General features: G+C 39.3%; 1 protein-coding gene across 1 annotated transcript; it reads left to right on the forward strand.

Annotated features, from left to right (window-relative positions):
* The first annotated feature begins 18,576 nt into the window (after positions 1–18,576).
* Positions 18,577–20,888, forward strand: LOC131946599 (metabotropic glutamate receptor 1). The gene is made up of 2 exons (XM_059307485.1): positions 18,577–19,873; positions 20,017–20,888. The coding sequence occupies exons 1-2, from the start codon at positions 18,577–18,579 to the stop codon at positions 20,886–20,888; spliced, it is 2,169 nt and encodes a 722-aa protein (XP_059163468.1).
* The last annotated feature ends 767 nt before the right edge of the window (positions 20,889–21,655 follow it).

The raw sequence follows: 21,655 nt of genomic DNA on the forward strand, positions 1-21,655 counted from the left end.
GGGGAGAGACGGTCGGGATCGCAACTGCTAGCGGGGTTCGTAGGATTAAAGCAGAGAATGGCGGAGGGTGTGATGGAATATTCACACCGAATGAACAGGGCCTTTGATTCGGTAAAGGGCAAAACACCTGACATTGATGTACGCCTACTGAGGGACCATTTCATCGAGGGGCTGGCAACCCCGATCTTAAGGAGAGAGTTGAAAGAAGAGGTCCACAAAGACCCGCAGTTGACCTTCCTTCAGGTCAGGAACTCAGCGATCCGCAGGTCCGAGGATGAGGACCAATCGAACTGTTCGGTAGACAAAGTCTCTGTGCCGGAACAGAAACAATCCCCACCCACAGGGACCGGCACGGTGGAAACCATGATGGCTCAGCTGTTGGCTCACCTGGATAAGGTTGACCAACGATTGGAGAGGTTAGAGAGCAGGTCAACAGCTGAGAATCAGGAAAAGAACGGGCCAAAACAGAGACAGGTTGGACGGCCGCGACCCGCCGGTCCATCGCTCCGGTGGACGGCCGACGGTCGACCAATTTGCTTGTCCTGTTCACAACCCGGACACATGGCACGGTACTGCCAGGGAAACGGTCGTCCTCTGTAAGGCAGGGTCAGGCTACAGAGGGGCGAAGTTATGGCCCAAGAAACAAAATGATGGGAGTCTGTCCCGAAATGGTGATTACGATTGGGGACATCGCGGTGAAGGCAATTGTGGATACAGGCTCCCAGGTGACGACAATTACGGAAAATTTTTACACCAAATGGATGAAAGGAAAAGACCATAGGTTAAGGTCTGACACGTGCATGCGCCTGACGGCAGCTAATGGACTAACCATTCCATACTGTGGTTATTTTCTGGCGGATGTAGTGGTGGCAGGACATAGGTTGAAGCAGGTTGGGGTGTTCGTTACGAAACACAACCTAGAGACAAATGTGTCAAATATACCTTGCCTGTTGGGCATGAATATTCTTGGCCAGTTGCCAGAATTTCTTACAAATATTGTCGGATCGACCACACCAGGTCGGGGATCCAAGTTGGCCAGGTTTGCCAAGACCAGAGGAAGGATATCAGTCCCGGCAAACACGGTCAAGGCAATCACATTACAAATTGGTGATAGAAGCGTGAATGGTGATGTGATGATAGAACCATGTGGCGCCGCACTGAGGGCAGGCGTCGTGTTACTGCGGACATACACATCAGCGGAGAAGGGACTAGTTCAAGGATTAGTGGCAAATGTTTTGGATGAGGAAATTTTTATACCGCCTAATACTCTGGTAGGAGTACCACAGAACGTCGAGGTACTAAGGTCGGCACAGTGCATCGAACTGAGCAATACCAGTAGTAATGAAGTAACAATTAGGTCGGTCAATGTGACGGCCGAGGTGAATAAAAAGGATGGCCGATCATATACATTCCCGGAAACTGAGGACCCAAAACTAAATGAATTGCTGAATAAGTACAGGGATATATTTGCCTCGTACGAGGGTGATTTGGGTTACACGGAAGTAATAAAACACCAGATACCCTTACTACAAGACAAGCCGGTGGCGCAACCTTATCGAAGATTACCACCAAGTCACTACTCGGCGGTGAAAGCACACCTGAACGATCTACTAAAAAAGGGAATTATTACAACCAGCACTAGCCCGTATGCGGCACCGATAGTAGTGGTAAAAAAGAAGTCAGGGGAGATAAGACTGTGTTGTGATTACCGGAAATTGAACAATATCACAAGAAGGGATGCATTCCCCTTGCCTCGTATTGATGAATGTCTTGATGCGTTGGGGGGAGCAAGATTTTTTTCTACCTTGGATTTGGCTAGCGGCTACCACCAAGTGGCCATGCACCCCAACGATCAACATAAGACTGCATTTATTTCTCCACTGGGACTGTACGAGTGGACCCGTATGCCGTTTGGTCTAACTAATGCGCCTGCTACATTCCAGCGAGTAATGCAGAGTGCTATGAGTGACTTTCTATTTCAAATAATGCTGGTGTACTTGGATGATATACTAGTTTACTCAAAAACTTGGGAGGACCATCTAAAAAGATTAGAACAAGTGTTTCTCCGTCTTAGGGAGATAGGAGTAAAGCTGAACCCAGACAAATGCTGCTTCGGTTTGAAATCGGTACATTTTTTGGGTTATGTGATTTCGTCGGATGGCATCGCCACTGACCCAGATAAAATTGCAGCTGTTAAAGAATGGAAACAGCCAACAACTACAGTAGAGGTCAGATCATTCTTGGGCTTTGCTTCCTATTATAGAAAATTTGTACCTGGTTTTGCAAAAATTGCCGCACCATTGCATGACTTGGTAAACAAAATGACAAAGAAACACAGTAAGGAGAAAAAGAAAGGTAAAACACAAAGGATAGGTGAATTATGGACTGAGGAATGCCTGAACTCGTTTAAGCTCTTGAAAAAGGCTTTGACAGAGACGCCGATATTGGGATACGCGGAATTTGACAAACCATTTCGGCTAGAAATTGACGCCAGCTCGAAAGGTCTGGGAGCTGTGCTATCACAACAACAAAAGCAAGGTTTCAGGGTTATTGCGTATGCCAGTCGAGCTCTGAAAGAATCAGAGAAGAACATGACAAATTACAGCGCCATGAAACTAGAACTTTTGACATTAAAATGGGCTGTGACTGAAAAATTCAGGGACTATTTATTAGGTGCTAAATGTGTGGTATACACTGACAATAACCCTTTGAGTCACCTAAAGACAGCAAAGTTGGGATCCATCGAACAGCGATGGGCAGCAGAATTGGCACTCTTTGACCTAGAGATAAAATATCGCCCGGGGCGGTCCAATGGCAATGCGGACGCCTTATCAAGGAATCCTTACGAGAGACCGGGCGAGGAGGAAGAAACGCTGACAGGAATATGTGAGGTCAGAGCGTCAACAGATATCCCTCACGGGGTGCAAGTGATGCAAAACGGACAGACCGGGGTGGAGCACATTTCCACAGAGCCCGGACATATGGACATTAGTGATTTTAATTGCCTTAATCACAAAGAGATAAGAGATGCCCAGAGAACGGATAGTGGCTTACAGCCGCTGTTGAAACACGTCCAGGAACAAAAATTCCCAGGAAGAAGGGAAAGAGAACAATTTGGTCGAGAAACAAAGAAAATACTGAGTCAGTGGGACCGTCTCAGTATAAAGGATGGTGTTCTCATGCGGAGAATTCATGACCAAATTGATGGGACAATACACCAGGTGGTGGTGCCTGGACAATTACGAGAAGAAGTGCTAAGGTTGGCACATGACAGGGCAGGACACCAGGGTCAGGACAGGACGCACAAAATATTACGACAGAGGTGTTACTGGCCCAATATGGAAATGGAGGTCAAACGCCATTGTGAGGCTTGTGTGAGGTGTCAGCATGCGAAAATGCCAGTTGTCAAAATGAGACAGCCATCAGGACACCTACTAGCGACAAAACCACTAGAGATTGTGGCTATGGACTTTACGTCGTTGGAGCAATCATCGGATGGGACGGAACATGTGTTGGTAATGACTGATGTATTCACCAAATGGACTGTGGCGGTGCCCACACGAGATCAGACTGCCAAAACAGTGGCAAAGGTCTTAATAGAACATTGGTTCATCAAATATGGCATACCAAGACAATTACACTCTGACCAAGGAAGGGCCTTCGAGTCAGAAGTAATTAACCAACTGTGCAGCCACTACGGGATCAACAAATCTAGAACAACCACATTTAATCCGAAAGGAAACGGACAGTGCGAGCGGTTCAACCGCAGCATGCATGATTTGCTGCGTACTCTAGAACCTGAACAGAAAAAACGTTGGCCTGATTTTCTCCCAGAGTTGGTATATCTATACAACTGCACCCCCCATGCCACAACCGGCTTTTCGCCACACATGTTGCTGTTCGGACGGGAGGCTCGACTCCCTCTTGACTTGTTCCTAGGAAAAAAGGAGAGTATGACTGGCTCATACACTGCACTGGAATATGTGAATGAACATATGAGACGAATTAGAGAAATGTACAGGGTAGTACAGGAAAGACTAGAACATGAAGCACGGCGAAGGGAACCGCCGGTACAGACAAAGGACCCGCCACTCAAACTGAACGACAGGGTATTACTGCGTAGCCACCCGTTAGGCAGAAACAAAATCCACGACCTCTGGGGACAGGAGAGATGGCAAGTCGTGGAGATGCCTAAAGTAGCAGGTGGCCCCTTTAAGATAAGACCCATCGATCACGCCAAACCGGATCGGTGGGCGAATATTGCTCAATTAAAGAAATATTGTCATAGTCAAGAAGAGCAGTTACACACAAGGAAACCCAAGACAATTAGGGAACCGGAAACTATAACGGAAATTCACATACCCATCCCGGAACCATATCACCATCAACAGAACAACAGCGAGACACAAGTGGAGGATAACGGCAACGAAGAGGATCCCGTTCCTCCCAGAAACAGAGAGACAGTAGACCATCAGATAAGTGGTCCGCGGAGAAGTTTGAGAAACAGAAAGAATACGAAATTTTTTGTCAGCAACCATCAATTCTTTCATGGTCGCGCTGGTATGAGAACAGACTGTTCAAAAAGTTATAAAAGGGAACTGGTGAAAGCACCAAACGAAAAAAGGTGGATGTGAATTCTAGAACTGTTTTGTGTCTGAGGAGGATGATGTAGACACATTTGATATGTGAAATAGGGATAACTGTCAATCTTATACGAATGTGGCGACATTGACAGTGAGTGGAACAATACATTTTTTTTTACGATGGTGCGATGGACATTTAGGAAGTGCACCTACCAGGCGTTGTTTGTGGTTGAAAACACACAAAAAAAGGCGGCGGTGGATGTAACTAGGTGTAGTTACCATACTATGGTTAACAACGTATTACAGTCTGATGCAATAGTGCAGATGGTAGACTGATAACGATCATAAAGCCAAGGCGTAGTATTTTGGGAAGCGATATGATAAGAACGCAATACGGTCTGTCAACTTTGATGTGACAGGATGCAGGTGTTATATTAATCGGACTGATGAGACAACTGCGTAGTAATCGGAAGGCGAGATATTCGGATGGAACATAACTATGAGAGAACCGAATACGATTACGGATATACTAAGGGGATATAAGGAAGGCGACGGCTGAGCTCGCTCTCTCTCTCGCTCCCTCTCGATCAGTCAGTCTGTGTGGCAGTATCAAGTTGGTTATTGAACGGGTTAGCCGTATTGTGTTAAGAAGGACGTTAGACATGTGTATTCAGTTAGATGAAGCCTAGTGAGGACTGTTGGGGGTCCGTTGATTCAGACTATTATTGTGAAACATCTCTCTTGATTCTTTATATTATTGTGAAGCATTCTTTGATTCATGTAATAAAAGGATCTATAATGAACCTGCATCTTCGAGTATCTATGCTGTGGTCAATGTTGTGTGGAATGAGTGGTTAGACTCGGGAAGGTCACATTTGGCGTTGTCGGCAGGGTAGCCAGAGACTCGTTACATTTGGCGTTGTCGGCAGGATAGACTCGGGGACTCGTTACATATATATATATAATATAAAGCTCAATTCTGTATGTAACACATATGTTTGTCGTGGGTCTTCAATGGATTTAAGTGTTAGATAATTAAAGTCCTTATGGTCTCAATTTATGAGTTAAAAATTTATATTGAAAGTTTTGGGAAATAATTTTCATTTATCAAACTGAAAGTAATAATTTTTGACATGTTCATTAAACATAAGTTTTAAAAAAAATATCATCTTTTACAAAAATCTATATATATAATTCTCCTCTTCGAGCCGTTAGAAAACAAGCTGCAAACGCTCTCCCTACCTCCCCCACCCCTACATGGTTTTAGTGAGCTGTGTTCACTCTAAATGTTTACAAGCAGAGCCAACGATTTTAAACGTAGGTGGGGGGGGGGGGGGGGTTATGGTCCTTAACGAGCTACTTATAGTGTTTTAAAGAAATATTTTCAGTGTCAGCGTTGGTACTGTCGAATTCACAAATTATGAATTATTGAAAATTAGAAACAACTAAATAGCGGCGTATGTTATGCGGCGGGCAGTGTTTCTTCCAGACTTTTTTCTCCGGGGGGGGCACTTGAAATCTTCGGGGGGGGCGGTAAACTTTCTTCGGGGGGGGGGGGCGGACACTGTTAAAAGTATATATTTTCTATATAAATTATATAAATTTCATTTCGTTCGGGGGGGCGGTAAAAATTTTTCGGGGGGGCTTCGCCCCCCCGAAGAGATGCCTGGAAGAAACTCTGGCCGCGGGCCGGCTCGTTCTAATTATGTCTTTATTTAGTCCTATAGCACTTACTTCCCTTTGATAAATTAGGAAAACACAATTACTTCCCTTTATAAAACCATTGCATTAGTGGAAAAGAATTTACTTTTTATTACTTTGTTTTGGTGTTGGGAAAAAAATAATTACATAATTAGCAGGGATTGATCAAGTGCAAATGTTGTAGGTATTTTACGGATAAGCTTGGAGTATTATAATTGTTCATTAAATTGAAACAGGCGCATTCGTTTAAGTGAGTGCAAAAGACCATGAATAAGTTGGGGTACTATAGTCGTTTATTAAGCTAAAACAAGCGATTCCGCCCCGGGCTAGACTGTGAGCACTTTGCGTTTATGTTCGCGTTAGTGTTTTCTTTGTGTTTAGGTTGGGTTTGCGTTAGTGGTCGCGGTTTGATTAGGTTCGTTTTTGTTCTTTCTTTTTTCGTTTTTGTTTGTGTTTTTTTCTTTGGGTTTGTATTTGTGTTTTTGGTTGGTTTTGCGTTTGGATTTGGTTTGTTTTCGTTTGCTTTTTCGTTTTTTTGTGTGTTGTTATTGGTTGGTATTGGTGTTTGTGGTTGTGGTTGGGTTTGTTGTTAGGTTTTTGTTTTCGTTTGCTTTTTTGTTTGTTTTTTCTTTGTGTTTGTATTGGTGTTTGTGGTTGTGGTTGGGTTTGTTGTTAGGTTTTTGTTTTCGTTTGTATTTGTAATTGTGTTAGCGTTATGTTTGCGTTTTGTTGTTTTGGTTTTGGTTGGTTGTGGTTTGGGTGGGCAACGCCGGGTTTATGATGATTACTAAACACACAGGTAATGGTCTTTAACAGAAAGGTTTTTCACAGAAGCCAGAGCAGGGCCTGGCAGGGACGGCTAGTATATATATATATATATATATATATATATATATATATATATATATATATATATATATATATATATATATATATATATATATATATATCAGCAACACTCGGTAACGAGCGATATAATAATAAATATAAACAATAAACACTCGCTATTCTATAAGAATATTTAGTTTCTCACTATTTAAATGTACTTCCTTGTTTTCTAAAACTGAGTGATTTAAATGTAAACAATGCCTGTGTTTGTATCATATTTATCGGGGCACTGGTTTCCTACACTACCACCGAGCACGCCCCATTGAGTGTAAGTTAATCACTCGACGTAATATCACCGTTAATCACTCACCGCCTAAGTGTCGGGACGGAAAGTGGAGCTCTCGTGGACCCGATTACACTATCACAGGGGCGCCGCGAACAGCCACTAGCTGGGTTTAATCTTCGAATGTCGTGTGCCGCATTATCTTTATTGTAGGGTGCTCCTTAAAACTAACGTAGGCGCGTAGTTCTCGCGGGATAGCCCTGGGTGCCAAATCGCACCCCGCAGATACGCCGGAGGACACGCCTAATTCGATTTAGTTAGTGACTATAGCAATCCATTGTATCCATAGCCTATCGCGCTGTTTAAAATGAACGTAAGCATGGTGCTGACGGATAAGCCCGGGACGCCAAATCGCTTTCACCGTTAAATAAATATATACAGATGTTGAAGTAAAATATTTCTGTCTATGTAAGCACATAGGCACGTGCAAACTCAAACAAGAATGCACAACACACGCACACTGCCATAATCTTCATTGGAGAGCGATCTGTGTTTTCTGTGTGCGCAAATTTTTAATTAGGTGTTTTCTGTGTGCGCACATTCTCTCTGCACATTTTTCTCTTTGCGCATATATCTTTGAGTGCAAAATTCTGGTTGCGCTTTTTTCGGTCTGCGCTTTTTCAGTTGCGAATATTTTTGTGCGCTTTTTTCCGTTGCGCTTTTTTCCATTTTTCCATTTCGCATTTTTCTGGGAAACGTTGGTATTTATATCAATGAAAGTAATAAAACATTCAAACTTAGTTTAAATTTAGTGGGACTCGATACATTTGTAATGATATTTCACCAATCTTTTTTACTTTCTTATGGACACTGTCACTTGAGGCGATTCGTTGTGCACTTGGTTGTGCAATTGCATCGAGTGTAGCCTTAGCCCCCAGTCAATGATTGTGAAGATGCGATGGTTCGTAGTGATTTTTCCTCAGTGCCAACTGACGACAATAAGAGCATTTTTTTGTGAAGAATTGAAAACTCACTTCTAACATACAGTTGTTTTAGAACACCATGTTCCGTTCCTAATTTGTAGAAACCGCCCTCGACGCTCATGACAACTGCAATCATGCTTCAGGGATCACCGCCACCTCTGTCAACATCTGGAACACGGATGCATACATTGTCACCCACTTCAGCATCTTTAAATTTTGTATTTGATGTTTTAAGCATCTTGGCACCTTGAGTCTGCAAGCTAGTATGAGCTGCAGACCTGTGTTCCATGATGTCTTGTTTGTTGTGACATAATCTGCAGGTAATATTTCCTCCGTAACCTTCGTCTGCTTCATTGGGTACATTATTGTCACGCAACTGGTCTGGACGTTCCGCCACGGCAGCAGATGTGTTAGCTGAGGATGTCGTTGCATTTATGGCAACCTCCATTTATTGTTCAATGTTCTCAAGTTCTTCTTAGTAACTAAATTATCGAGAGCCTCTCTTGGTAGATTTGAAGTGCTAAGTCCCACTTTTGCTTTGCATCCAAACAAGGCTTCGTATGGCAATTGTTGGATTCCTTGATGAAAAGAACGATTTTTCATAAATTGAATGAATTTGAGACTCTCAGCCCAATGAGCTGATTCATTTGTTTGCATTCATGTCATCATCATGTTTTAAAACATCTTGGTTGGCACGTTCGACTGAACCTTGGCTTTGGCTATGCCTTGGTTTTCCGTGAACTAGTTTAAGTTCAGGCCACATGTTCTTAAGTTCAGAAATAACTTGATTAACAAATTCTCTTCCATTATCTGACTGAAGCACACTTGGGGCACCAATATTCGTGAAGATATCTAGCAGCTGGTAAGCAACTTCTTCTGCTCTTTTGGTTTCCAAAGCTCGCAATAATATGAACTTGGTTAAATGATCCTGGTAACTGAGTATAAACTTGTATTTGCCGTCAGGGTTACTTTGCATATCAATAAGATCAACTTGGCATCTTGAGTTAAATTCTTTAAATATCAAGGGTTTGGAAACAAGACCTTTCATTGGATTAGACAATTTTGTCTGACAAGGCTTGCACAACCGACGATAAATAGTAATGATTTCTTTGGTGATATTTTTGTACTTTCTCTTCAGCTCTTTTTCCATCCGTGTGCGACCTCCATGTCCGATTTACAAGTGAGTTTCATTGATCAAGTCGAACAACTCTTCTGAGTGCACGTAGTACAAAATAGCACCATTGTCTTTTGTTAGTGGTACAATAAGTTTTTCTTTACCGTCAACTTCAATAACATCATATTTGTTTAGTCGACGATAATCAACAGTTTGTTTTGTCTGCTTTGCTTTAGCCTGTTTAACGTCCTCTATAATAGCAATGTATTTGTCTTTGCTGAGAATAAAGCTCTTGTTTGCTTTTTCATGTAGTGCTGTAGTCGAATGGTCTAAAAACATAGTTTTCATATCAAACGTTACTCACAATGAAACCGCACGCAAAATAATGAAAACGCGATCACAACTTAGTCTAGATAGATCATTGGCCAGGACATCCCGGCCAGTGCGCGCATTGACCGGCCAATGTACAAAATACGCTGTCAAGTTTAAACGCTTCGGACTTTGGCCAGTACGTCCCGGCCAGTGCCGCATTGGCTGGCCAATGCACGAAATACGATCTTAGTGCTCAGTTCTTCGGGCTTTGGCCAAGAGAGCCGGCCAATCCACGCTTTGGCCGCACTTCGGGCTTTGACCGTAACATATATGTATATGTATATATATATATATATATATATATATATATATATATATATATATATATATATATATATATATATATATATATATATATATATATAGATATAGATATATATATATATATATATATATATATATATATATATATATATATATATATATATATGGTAAAACTCCATTTAAAGCCCGAAGTGCGGCCAAAGCGCGGATTGGCCGGCCAATGCGCGGATTGGCCGGCTCTCTTGGCCAAAGCCCGAAGAACTTAGCACTAAAGCACTAAGATCGTATTTCGTACATTGGCCGGCCAATGCGCGCATTGGCCGGGACGTACTGGCCAAAGTCCGAAGTGCTTAAACTTGTTAAACTTGACAGCGTATTTTGTACATTGGCCGGCCAATGCGTGCATTGGCCGGGATGTCCTGGCCAATGTTCTATCTAGACTAAGATGTGATCGCGTTTTCATTATTCTGGGTGCGGTTTCGTTGTGAGTAACGTATTGTTTAGCTCTTGTTTATACAGCTCATTCTTGTTGATCCTGTGGCAAAGATGTCCATGCTATTTGTGGAGTACCCACTGAAGCAGACGAAGGGTACGGAGGGAACATTACCTTAAGTTTGTCACACAACAAACAAGACATCATGGAACACAGGTCAGCAGCTCATACTGGCTTGCAAAATCAAGGTGCTAAGATGCTTAAAACATCAAATACAAAATTTAAAGATGCTGAAGTGGGTGACAATGTACGCATCCGTGTTCCAGATGTTGACAGAGGTGGCGGTGATCCCCGAAGCGTGATTGCAGTTGTCATGAGCGTCGAGGGCGGTTTCTACAAATTAGGAACGGTACATGGTGTTCTAAAACAACTGTATGCTAGAAGTGAGTTTTCAATTCTTCACGAAAAACTGCTCTTATTGTCGTCAGTTGACACTGAGGAAAAATCACTACAAACCATCGCATCTTCACAATCATTGACTGGGGGCCAAAGCTACACTCGCTGCAATTGCACAACCAAGTGCACAACAAATCGCTGCAAGTGTAAAAATAGCAAGCTGCTATGTAATTCTAAATGCCATAAAAGTTCAACTTGTTGTAATAAATGATAATATTGATTGATTGAGACTATAGTACAATAAAAAATTTGAATGTTTCTGTCATTTACTTTAATTAATAATCAATAGACTTAATTTCATGATCCCTACGGCATAAAAAAAAACAACAAAATCTGCTCATGATTTTCTAATTCGGACTTTGGCCGGTCGTCCCTAGCCAGATGATCTTCTAATTAAGACTTTGGCCGGTCCACCATGGCCAGTCCGCGGATTGGCCGGCCAATCCTAGCATTGGCCGACTTCGGGCTTTGACCGTAACATATATATATATATATATATATATATATATATATATATATATATATATATATATATATATATATATATATATATATATATATATATATATATATATATATATCAACTAATTTAATAAACATTCAACCTAACTGTTCATTAACTGACATCCCACAACACATTCCTCTAATTTATAGTAAAGGCCACTGACAGCAAAAACATCAATTAGCATACTAAAATGTCTCAAAAATGAACAACTACTGAAACCAGTTATAAACACGTATTTATCTCTAAAGGGTTTTTAGCCAAAATGGACAAATCACGTCTTACGACTACAAATAAATGTCATCAATAAAGATAAATACCAGTCAGTCCCACATAATTTTATACTACAAGGCCTAATAATGTACGTCCAGTACCAATATCAGCCAAGTCTTCCCATTCATAAAAAAATTACGTAACAGCATGTTTCATCCACCATATTTACTATTCATGGAATACAATAACTGCCAATAAAACGTTCAACACCGTCAAAACTTACAAAGGTTACATGTCAACCGACTACCCAAATTCGTTTTAAAAATGGTTCCGTCAGTGCTAAAAAATGTGTCACATTAGCACAATGAATTCAACATGAACGCACAAAAATAACAGTAATAACACAAAAAATTACTTACTGTAAATAAAATGTACTCTACTCGTCCCCAAAAGTTAACAATGACATCAAATTTATGCTGAGGTAAATTAACATATAGCCTACTCAACATTTCAAAAACTACTTTTAAAAAATCGTAATTTAGTTTGCGCAAGCACGGATCCCACTTCTGACACCAAAAATGTAAGGGGGTATAGTGCCGATGGAGAGAGATGGTGATGGTATATATTTTCTCATATCCGTGTATTCTCGTTGGAACAAGAAGGTTTACCAGACCTGAGCAAAACTAATTAATACATCTAAACAACACCAATATTAAACTATAATGAAACCTGTTAACCTACAGTTCAATACATTTATTTACCTATTCCAGACGATACAATAGTTTACGAGGTTACAATAATCAGAACGTATACAATTTACTATCATCACTCTACATACTTTCAATACCGATACTCACAAACTACCCAGCCAGACATACAGCGACATGACAGGGACTGTCAACAGAACAGCTTCTCGAAGACAGCCTCAGGTTGACATCACAATATGTACTGGACAGCATCTAGCCGACAAGTACAGCGACAGCAGCTCACAGGACAGGACAGGTCGACATCACGACAGGTACAGCAACAGCATCTAGCCGACAGATACAGCGACAGCATCTCTCCGACAGCTTCTGCACCCTCTAGACAGCAACGGTACAGCATCTCACACACATCTACTCCATCCCAAGCCTAGCTCTCAACTGTCTCCTCGCGACAACCTAACATCCGTCCCGTCGCTAAATATGCCACGCTGGAGGGGAAAAAGGGGGGTATTAAATTGGGTTTCGGTTCAGAGGAAAAGACAACACTATCAACGGGCCATTTATCTAGTAAAGTATATTAAGGGAACAATTTTAGGCCAATAAGCTTATATGAAATTATCCTAAACGTTTGCGTGTACGCGGGAGAGTGTCTGTGCATTCGTATAAACGCAAAAAAAAGGCTAAAAGTCAGTTTTTAACACAAATTTTAAAATGCAAAAGTGTTTTGTCACACATTCTGAACTCCCCCCCCCCCGTCACGCATCGTAACAAAATTCTACTTTCACCTACCATAGTATTCGCGTGGTGTCATTTAAGTACTGTTATGATGTGTGTTGTTATGAATTGTGTTTATCCGGGTATTTTGGTGAGAATGAATGTTGGTGCGAGAGATAATGAATGCATGTATCGATGACGCGGATGAAAGGCATTGATGATAGGCAGTTACGTTTTGCAATAGGAACGTGTTGGCATAATATGCACTCTAGGTTTTGAATACGTAGTAGTATATGTATCTAGAAAGAGCGGTGGCATGCAGAGGGGGGGGGGGGGGTGGCGGGGGCCCAGGCCTCGGGCATCCACCACTGAGGGGGGGGGGGGCATCCAGCGGAGGTGGAATTTTTATTTTTATTTTTTTGTAAATAAAAAAAAGTTGCATTATGTTGTGTCATGGTGTCATCGTAACTTTTCATATGTTTGCCGATCTCACCCAAAACAAATTGTAACACCCAATCGTCTGCCACTCGTTTTGACATTACACTGTCCGTATGGCAAAACCTATATAGAAAAAGTGGGCATCAGTGAAGGGCAGTCCTATGTTAGTCATTGTTATTCCCTTAATAAATGCGTGTGATATTTTTTTTTATTTTAGTGTACGGCGTAGGCGGGGGTGGGAGGGGGGGTTAGGGGGGTTACACCCCCCCCCCCCATCGACATCTCTATAAAACCATTTACTGTCATAATACTACTGTTACTTGCTTAAATCTATTTCTGAATCAGTATATATGTATACTTGTATAATGTATATGTATATTTAGAACTATCATCTAAAAATTGACGCTATGTTCACTCTGATTTCGTTCCACCCAACCCCCCCCCCCCCCCCCACTGCTTGACCACCTACATTAATGTCACACCTAGGTATACGCTAGGTGGGATAATTGACCCCCCTCCCAACCTACCTCAACTGATCTGTTAGTACATTTGGGAAAACGCGTAATGAGGTACCAATGTACCTTGCCGCCAGAAAAATAGCTTTTGAAACAGGTAAAATTCTTTAAATATTATTTTTGCAATTACCAGTAAAGAGATGTGTGTGCAATACAGTGATCCAACCATATCTTCTGATTATTTTTTAAAAATTATCTTTAAAGAACACAAAAATCAGTAGCGAATCAGAAAATGTGTGACCTGAACTGTAAGACCAATATTTTAGGAACAAGTAGGCTATAATTTAAAATGTAACACCTATTAGATTTAGTTAAAAAATAATATCGAAAAGCGTGGTTTTATACCAACTCTGATTTTTAAAACTTACATTATGCTGTAAGATTTTAGCATTTATGAGAACAATATATTTAATTCTGATTGTAGACAACATATTTTTGTAACAACGAATAAAATAAAGTTTTTTTACTACATACTAAAGTAATTAGTTATATGTTTTGACATTTACAATTAAATTTGTAGAAATATACATATTTATATTAAGAGAGTGATTATTTCCCCTAGTTCGTTTGTCTTAATATGCTAGGAATCATTATGTCAAATTGGTTTTTTTTACTAGGATTACAAAACAGATTGTATTGCGTTTATTGTGTGTTTATTTTTTTTTAGTTAGAGTGATAAATTGTTTTATTTTGTCGGCCAACATTGTATGTTTTTTTCTTATGCTGGAAAAAAATTTGAACCCCCCCCCCCCCCCCATGAGACGATCCTGGCTACGCCACTGGTGTAGGGGCATCTTTTAGAGCACTTATGACCAAATTATTCCCATGCACTCTATGAGGCATCTTTGAAGTAATATGCACGTAGTCGTTATACTCATTATCAAGTACATCCGTCGATTAAATTATATTACATTTATTATTTATTAGGGGCATCTTTAAAGTAATTATTCGTATGTTCATAATGATATATTTTATGAGCATCTAGTAATATGCCCACTTCACTTTATAATGCATTTTAAAGGCATCCATACAGTAAGTATGCCCATCTTCATTTTATATATTGTAGGGGCATCTTGAAAGTAATTATGCTTATATTCATGTAATACACTCGAAGGGCATGCGACAGTAATTACACCAAACATCATTGTTAACATTGGGGGGAGGGAGGGCATCTCTAAATCTTTTAATGTACATGTTCTTTATGATACAGTTTGAGGGCATCCAAAGGGTAATTATGCCCATATTATTATTATAAATGTTTGGGGCATCTTTGGTGAAATATATGGCCATTTGTAGTGTAATAACGCCCATGCTTTTTTTAGTGCAATTTCCATTCTGGAGAATTGCGTTTATTAACCCGTCATTTCTGGATGGATGAATGGATGGATGGATGAATGTATGAATGTGTGTCCGCAGCTTTAAGTCGTATCTCCTCCTCAACGAAGCAATATCGAGGACTAGTTCCAAAAGCAATTATTTTAAGCAAGTTACGATGATGAACATAGGCCATAAAAATTCCGGGTTTCTTTCATGGATTTCCCGGAAAAGCCAAAAAAACTTTTTTAAAAATGCAGTTTTTTGCCCATATCTCGGCAACCAGACCACTTAGCGACTTGAATCATGTACCAATCGATTCCTGTCATAATTTAGAACAATATTGCCGAAGAAAGTTTTCAAAAATATCCTTTCGTTCGGTCACAAATATTTTTTTTACTTAATTAAAATTTGGACCGAATTATCCAACCACACCACACGCGTCATCACGTTCAATGGCTGCGTCATCACGTTCAGTAGCTAGGCGCGCAATGGTTTTTAGTCATGTAACTCTATTGTAAATAAAACATGTAAAATACTGAAAAAAAAATTAATAAAAAACGTTTTAATAACTAACCAATGGTTTTACTAACCCTGCTCTTTATTTACGCTACGACAGAGCTATTTTTAGATAGCATAAGGAAATTGCGCTAAAATTGTCACTAGACTTTTTAATTACCTTGTTTTTTTAAATTGTAGGCGCATCCTTTAGAATATAATCATTTTCATGCATTATATGAGCATACTTAAGAATAAGAATGCCCATATTGTTTTTAATACACTGTAACGACAACCTCAAGAATAAAAATCAACATATTGTTTTCGATGCATTGTAGTGATATTCAGAATAATTGCGCCCATATTGATTTTTATGAATAGGAAGAGCATGATTTAAGTAGTGTTAAAGTTAAAGTAATTTTAATTCTGAGTAGAGCTTTCTTTTAAGTAATTGGGGGCACATACAGAGCCAGTTTAATTCCAGTTTATAGTAGTGCTATCTATAGAGCTATTGAGCCCATATTGATGTAGTGTAATGTGGGGATGCGGTGTGGGTTTTTAGGCCATGGAAGCCGTTAATGGATTCCCCCCCTCCCCCCACCTGAACTGGACAGGCGTTACCTGGGTGTTAAATTTATGAAAACACGTCCAAGTTGTAGGGAGAGTCTAGCACAGTGGATTTTTAAACACAGTCCGATGTAGAAGTATTTTTTTTTAAGTATTAAGGTATGGTAGGCCTGGCAGCTTTAGCCAACCAAGGTACACTTCTGTTGTATTCAAGGTTCAAATAGTTTGAGATATTTAGCATTACTCGTCTCTTTAAAAGTTGACGTTTTGACCAAGTGGTTAAGAGAGAAAAAAAAAAGAAACATTTCTAGTTCAATTCACACTCTCATCTGTATTAGTTACACTATAGGAATTCCTAAACAGGCTAAGAGAGAAACAGCCATTAAATAAAGGCGTATCTGACGCCTTAATTGTAGACACGGACAACGTTTTTGTCACCGTGGTCCCGGGCAGTAATCCAAAACCGGATGAGACTCTTTTGTAGTGCATCACATCCCCCCTACGACACGTACCCCAATAATCTTACCCCCCCTCCCCCCGAAGTCACACCCATTCATTCCTTGGGATTTAAGCTGAAGTCAACGTTTTCATCTTGATTAAGATAAGTACATTTTTTAAAAATCCTTTTTTATGTGTATTAACGTTCAACACAACTTATTTGTGTGTTGTTGTTTTTTTTTTTGTAACTAAGCTTTATATATATATATATATATATATATATATATATATATATATATATATTTATATATATATATATATATATATATATATATATATACAGGGGCGTAGCGAGGGAGGCGGGGGGTGCGGACCGCACCGGGTGACACCATTTAGAGGGGTGACACCAAGGCAAAAAATAGCAAAATATATAGAGAAAAACTTGAGGGGGGGGTGCAAATCGAAAGTTTGAGGGGGGGGGGTGCAAATCGAAAGTTTGAGGGGGGGATGCAAATCGAAAACTTGATGGGGGGGTGCAAATCGAAAATTTGTCCCCGGGAAGGGTCGCTACGCCTCTGGGGGGTGACACCATTAAGTGCCGCACCGGGTGACACCCGACCTCGCTACGCCACTGTATATATATATATATATACCATAGCGTAGGTATATAGAATTAGACTAGACTAGTAGAGGCTACTGAGGACAGTATGAACTTGACTGTAGACGGTTTGGTGCGAGAGTATTTGCGCGTGTTTAATAAAATATTTTTGGCGCGAGTGTGACGTGAGCATGACGCGACAATGTTACCGATGACGTAGGACGCAGCAGTTAAGTTAGTTAGGGGTTAGCCATTATAGAAAAAGGACGTATTTTGATATTGTGTAATAGATCTATAAGTGTGTGATAATAAAGTCAATGCTTTTTCATGAACGAAGTTGTTGACATCATTAATTAGTGTCTGCGGAAAATAAGAGTGTTTCCAGTCCTCCTCACATGTGTATAGTTGCAGTATGAATAATAGAAGTCAGAATATATAGGTGATATAACGTATAACGCACGGCATACATAAACCCCCATCATATATATATTGTGGTAAGTGATATCGTTTCTATCGTTTTGATTTGCCTGAGCAAAGAAATTGAATTCTTAAAATTGTATTGGTGGCGGATCACGTCAGGTTAAGTTCGACCCTCTCACAGCAACCCTAACATAGACAACCCCCTATTGAAATGTAAAATTGTCAATATAGTAAAGTGTAAAAAAATACTTCAGCCAGTTGCTCCGCTGAGAATTATTCCGCCCCTGCCCTACATGTGTGTATGCAATTAATTGTTTTGATCTATGATCTGTCGCGTCAATGTACTCTCATTATAGGCTACTGGTATTCCAGCTAGTTAGTTTGCATTTTTTTAGACCATATGGGGGTTTGGTAGACTAAGGACTTTATGGCTAAGTATATTGTACGTGTAGCAGCAGCTCCCTGAATCGATGTGCAGTTTGATAAAAAAATCATATTACGGAATTCGTTTTTAATTGTGTTATATATAGAGGTCTAATTGGTATTTACATGTGCAACAACAAAATTAGAAACTATTTCTGATCACAACTAACGCTGATCACAATTATCAATTACCTATACTATTAAACGGATTTAAAATGAAACGGAGAATTACCTTGGTAACTGTGTGCTTAAAATGCATTTTAGTAGTGGCAGCCATTCGGCCTATACCGAATCGGCCACTGAGATCTTATGTCAGACTAGGGGATATCAATATTGGTGCTTTTATGGCTATCACTGAATATGCTCAGCATGAGTTATGTGGTCAAAGAATTCGCTTTCCTCTTCTACAGCAGTATGTCGAGGCAATCGTTTACACTATAGATGAGATCAACAGAAATAGAACGTTACTTCCTAACATTACTCTTGGTTACGTTATTTTAGACGATTGTGTAAAAGAATCCACTGCAGTGGCACAAGCCTTGAGATTCTTGCCACGAAACGATAACAAACATTGTCTAAGTAAGCATTTAGAAAACTCTTTTCTTCAAGATGATCATTATGACGTCGTAGGAGTCATAGGGCCACAACGAAGTGAAAACAGCATTGCCGTGTCTTATGTTTTAGGTCCGGCAAAAATTCCACAAATAAGCTTTTTTTCAACTAGTGATGAATTATCTAACAAAGAACTACATTCCAATTTTTTAAGAGTCATTCCTCCAGATAAATACCAAGTTGAAGCTATCTTCAAATTTATCATTTCCCAAGGTTGGACATACATAAGCGCCGTGTACTCGGCAGGTAGCTACGGCGAGTTTGCTTATAACAATGTGAAACGCTTAGCTGCTAAGTTTGATATTTGTATTGCTACACAACGTAAAACAACTCTAGCTATGGCGATCGAAGATTACATGGATATTTTAGGAGAACTAATGAAATATCCGAGAGCAAGAGTTGTCATTGCATTTCTTGGGGGTGATGAAATGGTAGGGCTCTTTGAAGCTATATACAAATTAAATATGACTAGCATGTTTATATGGGTAGGAAGTGATGGCTGGGCTGAAAGATTAACCATGCTTCCTTCAAAATACAAATCAGTACTCTACGGCTCGTTTACTTCGTTGATTGATGCTCCACAAGTTCCACATTTTAATGAATATTTCCAGAATTTAAATCCATCAACTACAAATAATCCATGGTTTCGAGACTTCTGGGAATGGTCCAATGATTGTTCTTTTGCTGAAGATACATGTAAACATATTAAAAATTTAAAAAACAGTGTTCGATTTCATCCTTTAGCACTTGTAAGTAAAGTCATGGATTCAGTTTATACATACGCTAACGCTATTCAACAACTGTTGATGAACGAGTGTCCTTCCACAAGTGGCAAAGAAGCGCGTGATTGTATTAGAGGAGAAATTCTATTTGAGTTCTTAAAAAATGTATCTTTTCAAGGTAGGTAAAATCTGATTTAAGATTATAATATGAATAAAATAACGGATTTTTAAAGTCTGTCAGTTTAAAAAACGTAATACCTAGCCTAATTTCGTTTTGGAAAACGCTACTGATGAGAACGGACTGCTATGTTTTCATTTCAGGATACTCGGGAGAAGTTAGATTTGATGATTCTGGCAATATGGTGGGAAATTATGTAATAAGCCAAATTTTGCCGGCAACAAATGATGGCACGTTCCAGAGACTACCGGTGATGTTTATTAATGCTGAAAATCTAACAACTACACAGCTGGGAAATATTACATGGAGATATTTGAAAAAGACAAATGTTGAAGAATATCCTTCTGGTTCTAAAATACCTATACATCCTCTAGCAAAATATGACGCCACTACACCCGTATCAGTTTGTAGTAGACTGTGTAATGTTGGAGAGTATATAATTTATAATTCTATACACCAAAAGTGCTGCTGGGAGTGCAAGTCTTGCAGAGCAAGTGAGATTGTTATTCAAAATAGAACCAACTGTCATGAGTGTGATATGTTTTTCTGGCCAAACATACTCACAAATTTAACAACGTGTGAATCAATCACTCCAAGTTTTCCTGCCTATAAAGATGGAATAGCTATTTTTGAAATTACTTCAAGCCTTTTAGGAATTATAACATCAGTCGTTGTACTTTTTGCTTATTACTACTTTAAGGAGGCCAGTGTAATTAAGGCTGCAAGTTTGGAACTTAGCTTTCTTCAGTTATTAGCAATTCTGTTGGGATTTGTTACCATGCTTCTCTATGTGACACCACCCACTCATGTATCGTGTGCGTTAGCCTACTGGATGTTTTGCTTTTCGCTAAATCTTTTATATGCTCCACTGCTAGTCAAAGCAATAAGAATCTACAGAATATTTCACGCTGCAGCTCAAGGAACAAGAGGATTAAAACTAATTAGTCCTTTTTCTCAAGTGTTGATTTCATGCTTTATTGTAATGGGTCAGGTAGGTTTTAGAAAAAAGTTGTAAAAACATTTCTTAAATACCTTAGGCTACATAAACGGTATAACAATTTGTATAATAAAAATTGATATCTGTTTGATGTAGGTAGGCTATTGCTTGAACAGAAGTGAGAGTGGACTGACACAGCAGTCCCCGATTTCTTCTGAATACATTCGGAAGAAAAATACACTTTCTGCCTGCTTATGTTTTTATTTTATCGTAAATATTTAACGTTCTTAGCATAAAATATCAGATTAAAATTTATTTTTTAAATACATTTCTAAATGTATGTCTTTTTAAAAAGAAGAATTAAAATCGTTTTCATAACAAACTTTTATGTAATAATAAACTAAAAAAAATTAGAAAAATTAGAAAAAATAATGATAAGTACTGTAATTAGACACATATTAGGTAGGCCTAAGTAATTTATTAAAGCCTTCTACAACAAAAATATCATTTACTTTTAAAATTCAACTTCAGTTGCAGATTCTAGATCTAAGTCTAGTTATACAATCTATTTCAATTTCAGATAATTTTGTTAACTAAATATTAAATAAAAGGATTAGAATCTAGAGCTAGATTCTAGATCTTAGAGAAATTTTTTTTAATGATTAGGCCTATTTTTATTTATTTATTATTGGTGTATTATAAATCGAATATAGGTCTAAATTTTGTAATTAAATTTAATTAATTTTGTAATTAAATTTGATTAAATAAGTAGATTCTAGATTCTATGTCTACCTAGCGTAGCCAGTCACCCTAAATCTAGATTTAATTTCGTTTACAACATGATT

This window comes from Physella acuta, unplaced genomic scaffold, assembly GCF_028476545.2.
Source record: "Physella acuta isolate Inbredline_101_S28 unplaced genomic scaffold, ASM2847654v3 ptg000053l, whole genome shotgun sequence".
Lineage (NCBI taxonomy): Eukaryota > Metazoa > Mollusca > Gastropoda > Physidae > Physella > Physella acuta.

Coding starts and splice junctions, on each gene's coding strand:
- LOC131946599 (XM_059307485.1), top strand. CDS start 18,577: ATGAAACGGAGAATTACCTTGGTAACTGTGTGCTTAAAATGCATTTTA. Junction 19,874..20,016: donor AAAAAATGTATCTTTTCAAG/GTAGGTAAAATC, acceptor TTTTCATTTCAG/GATACTCGGGAGAAGTTAGA.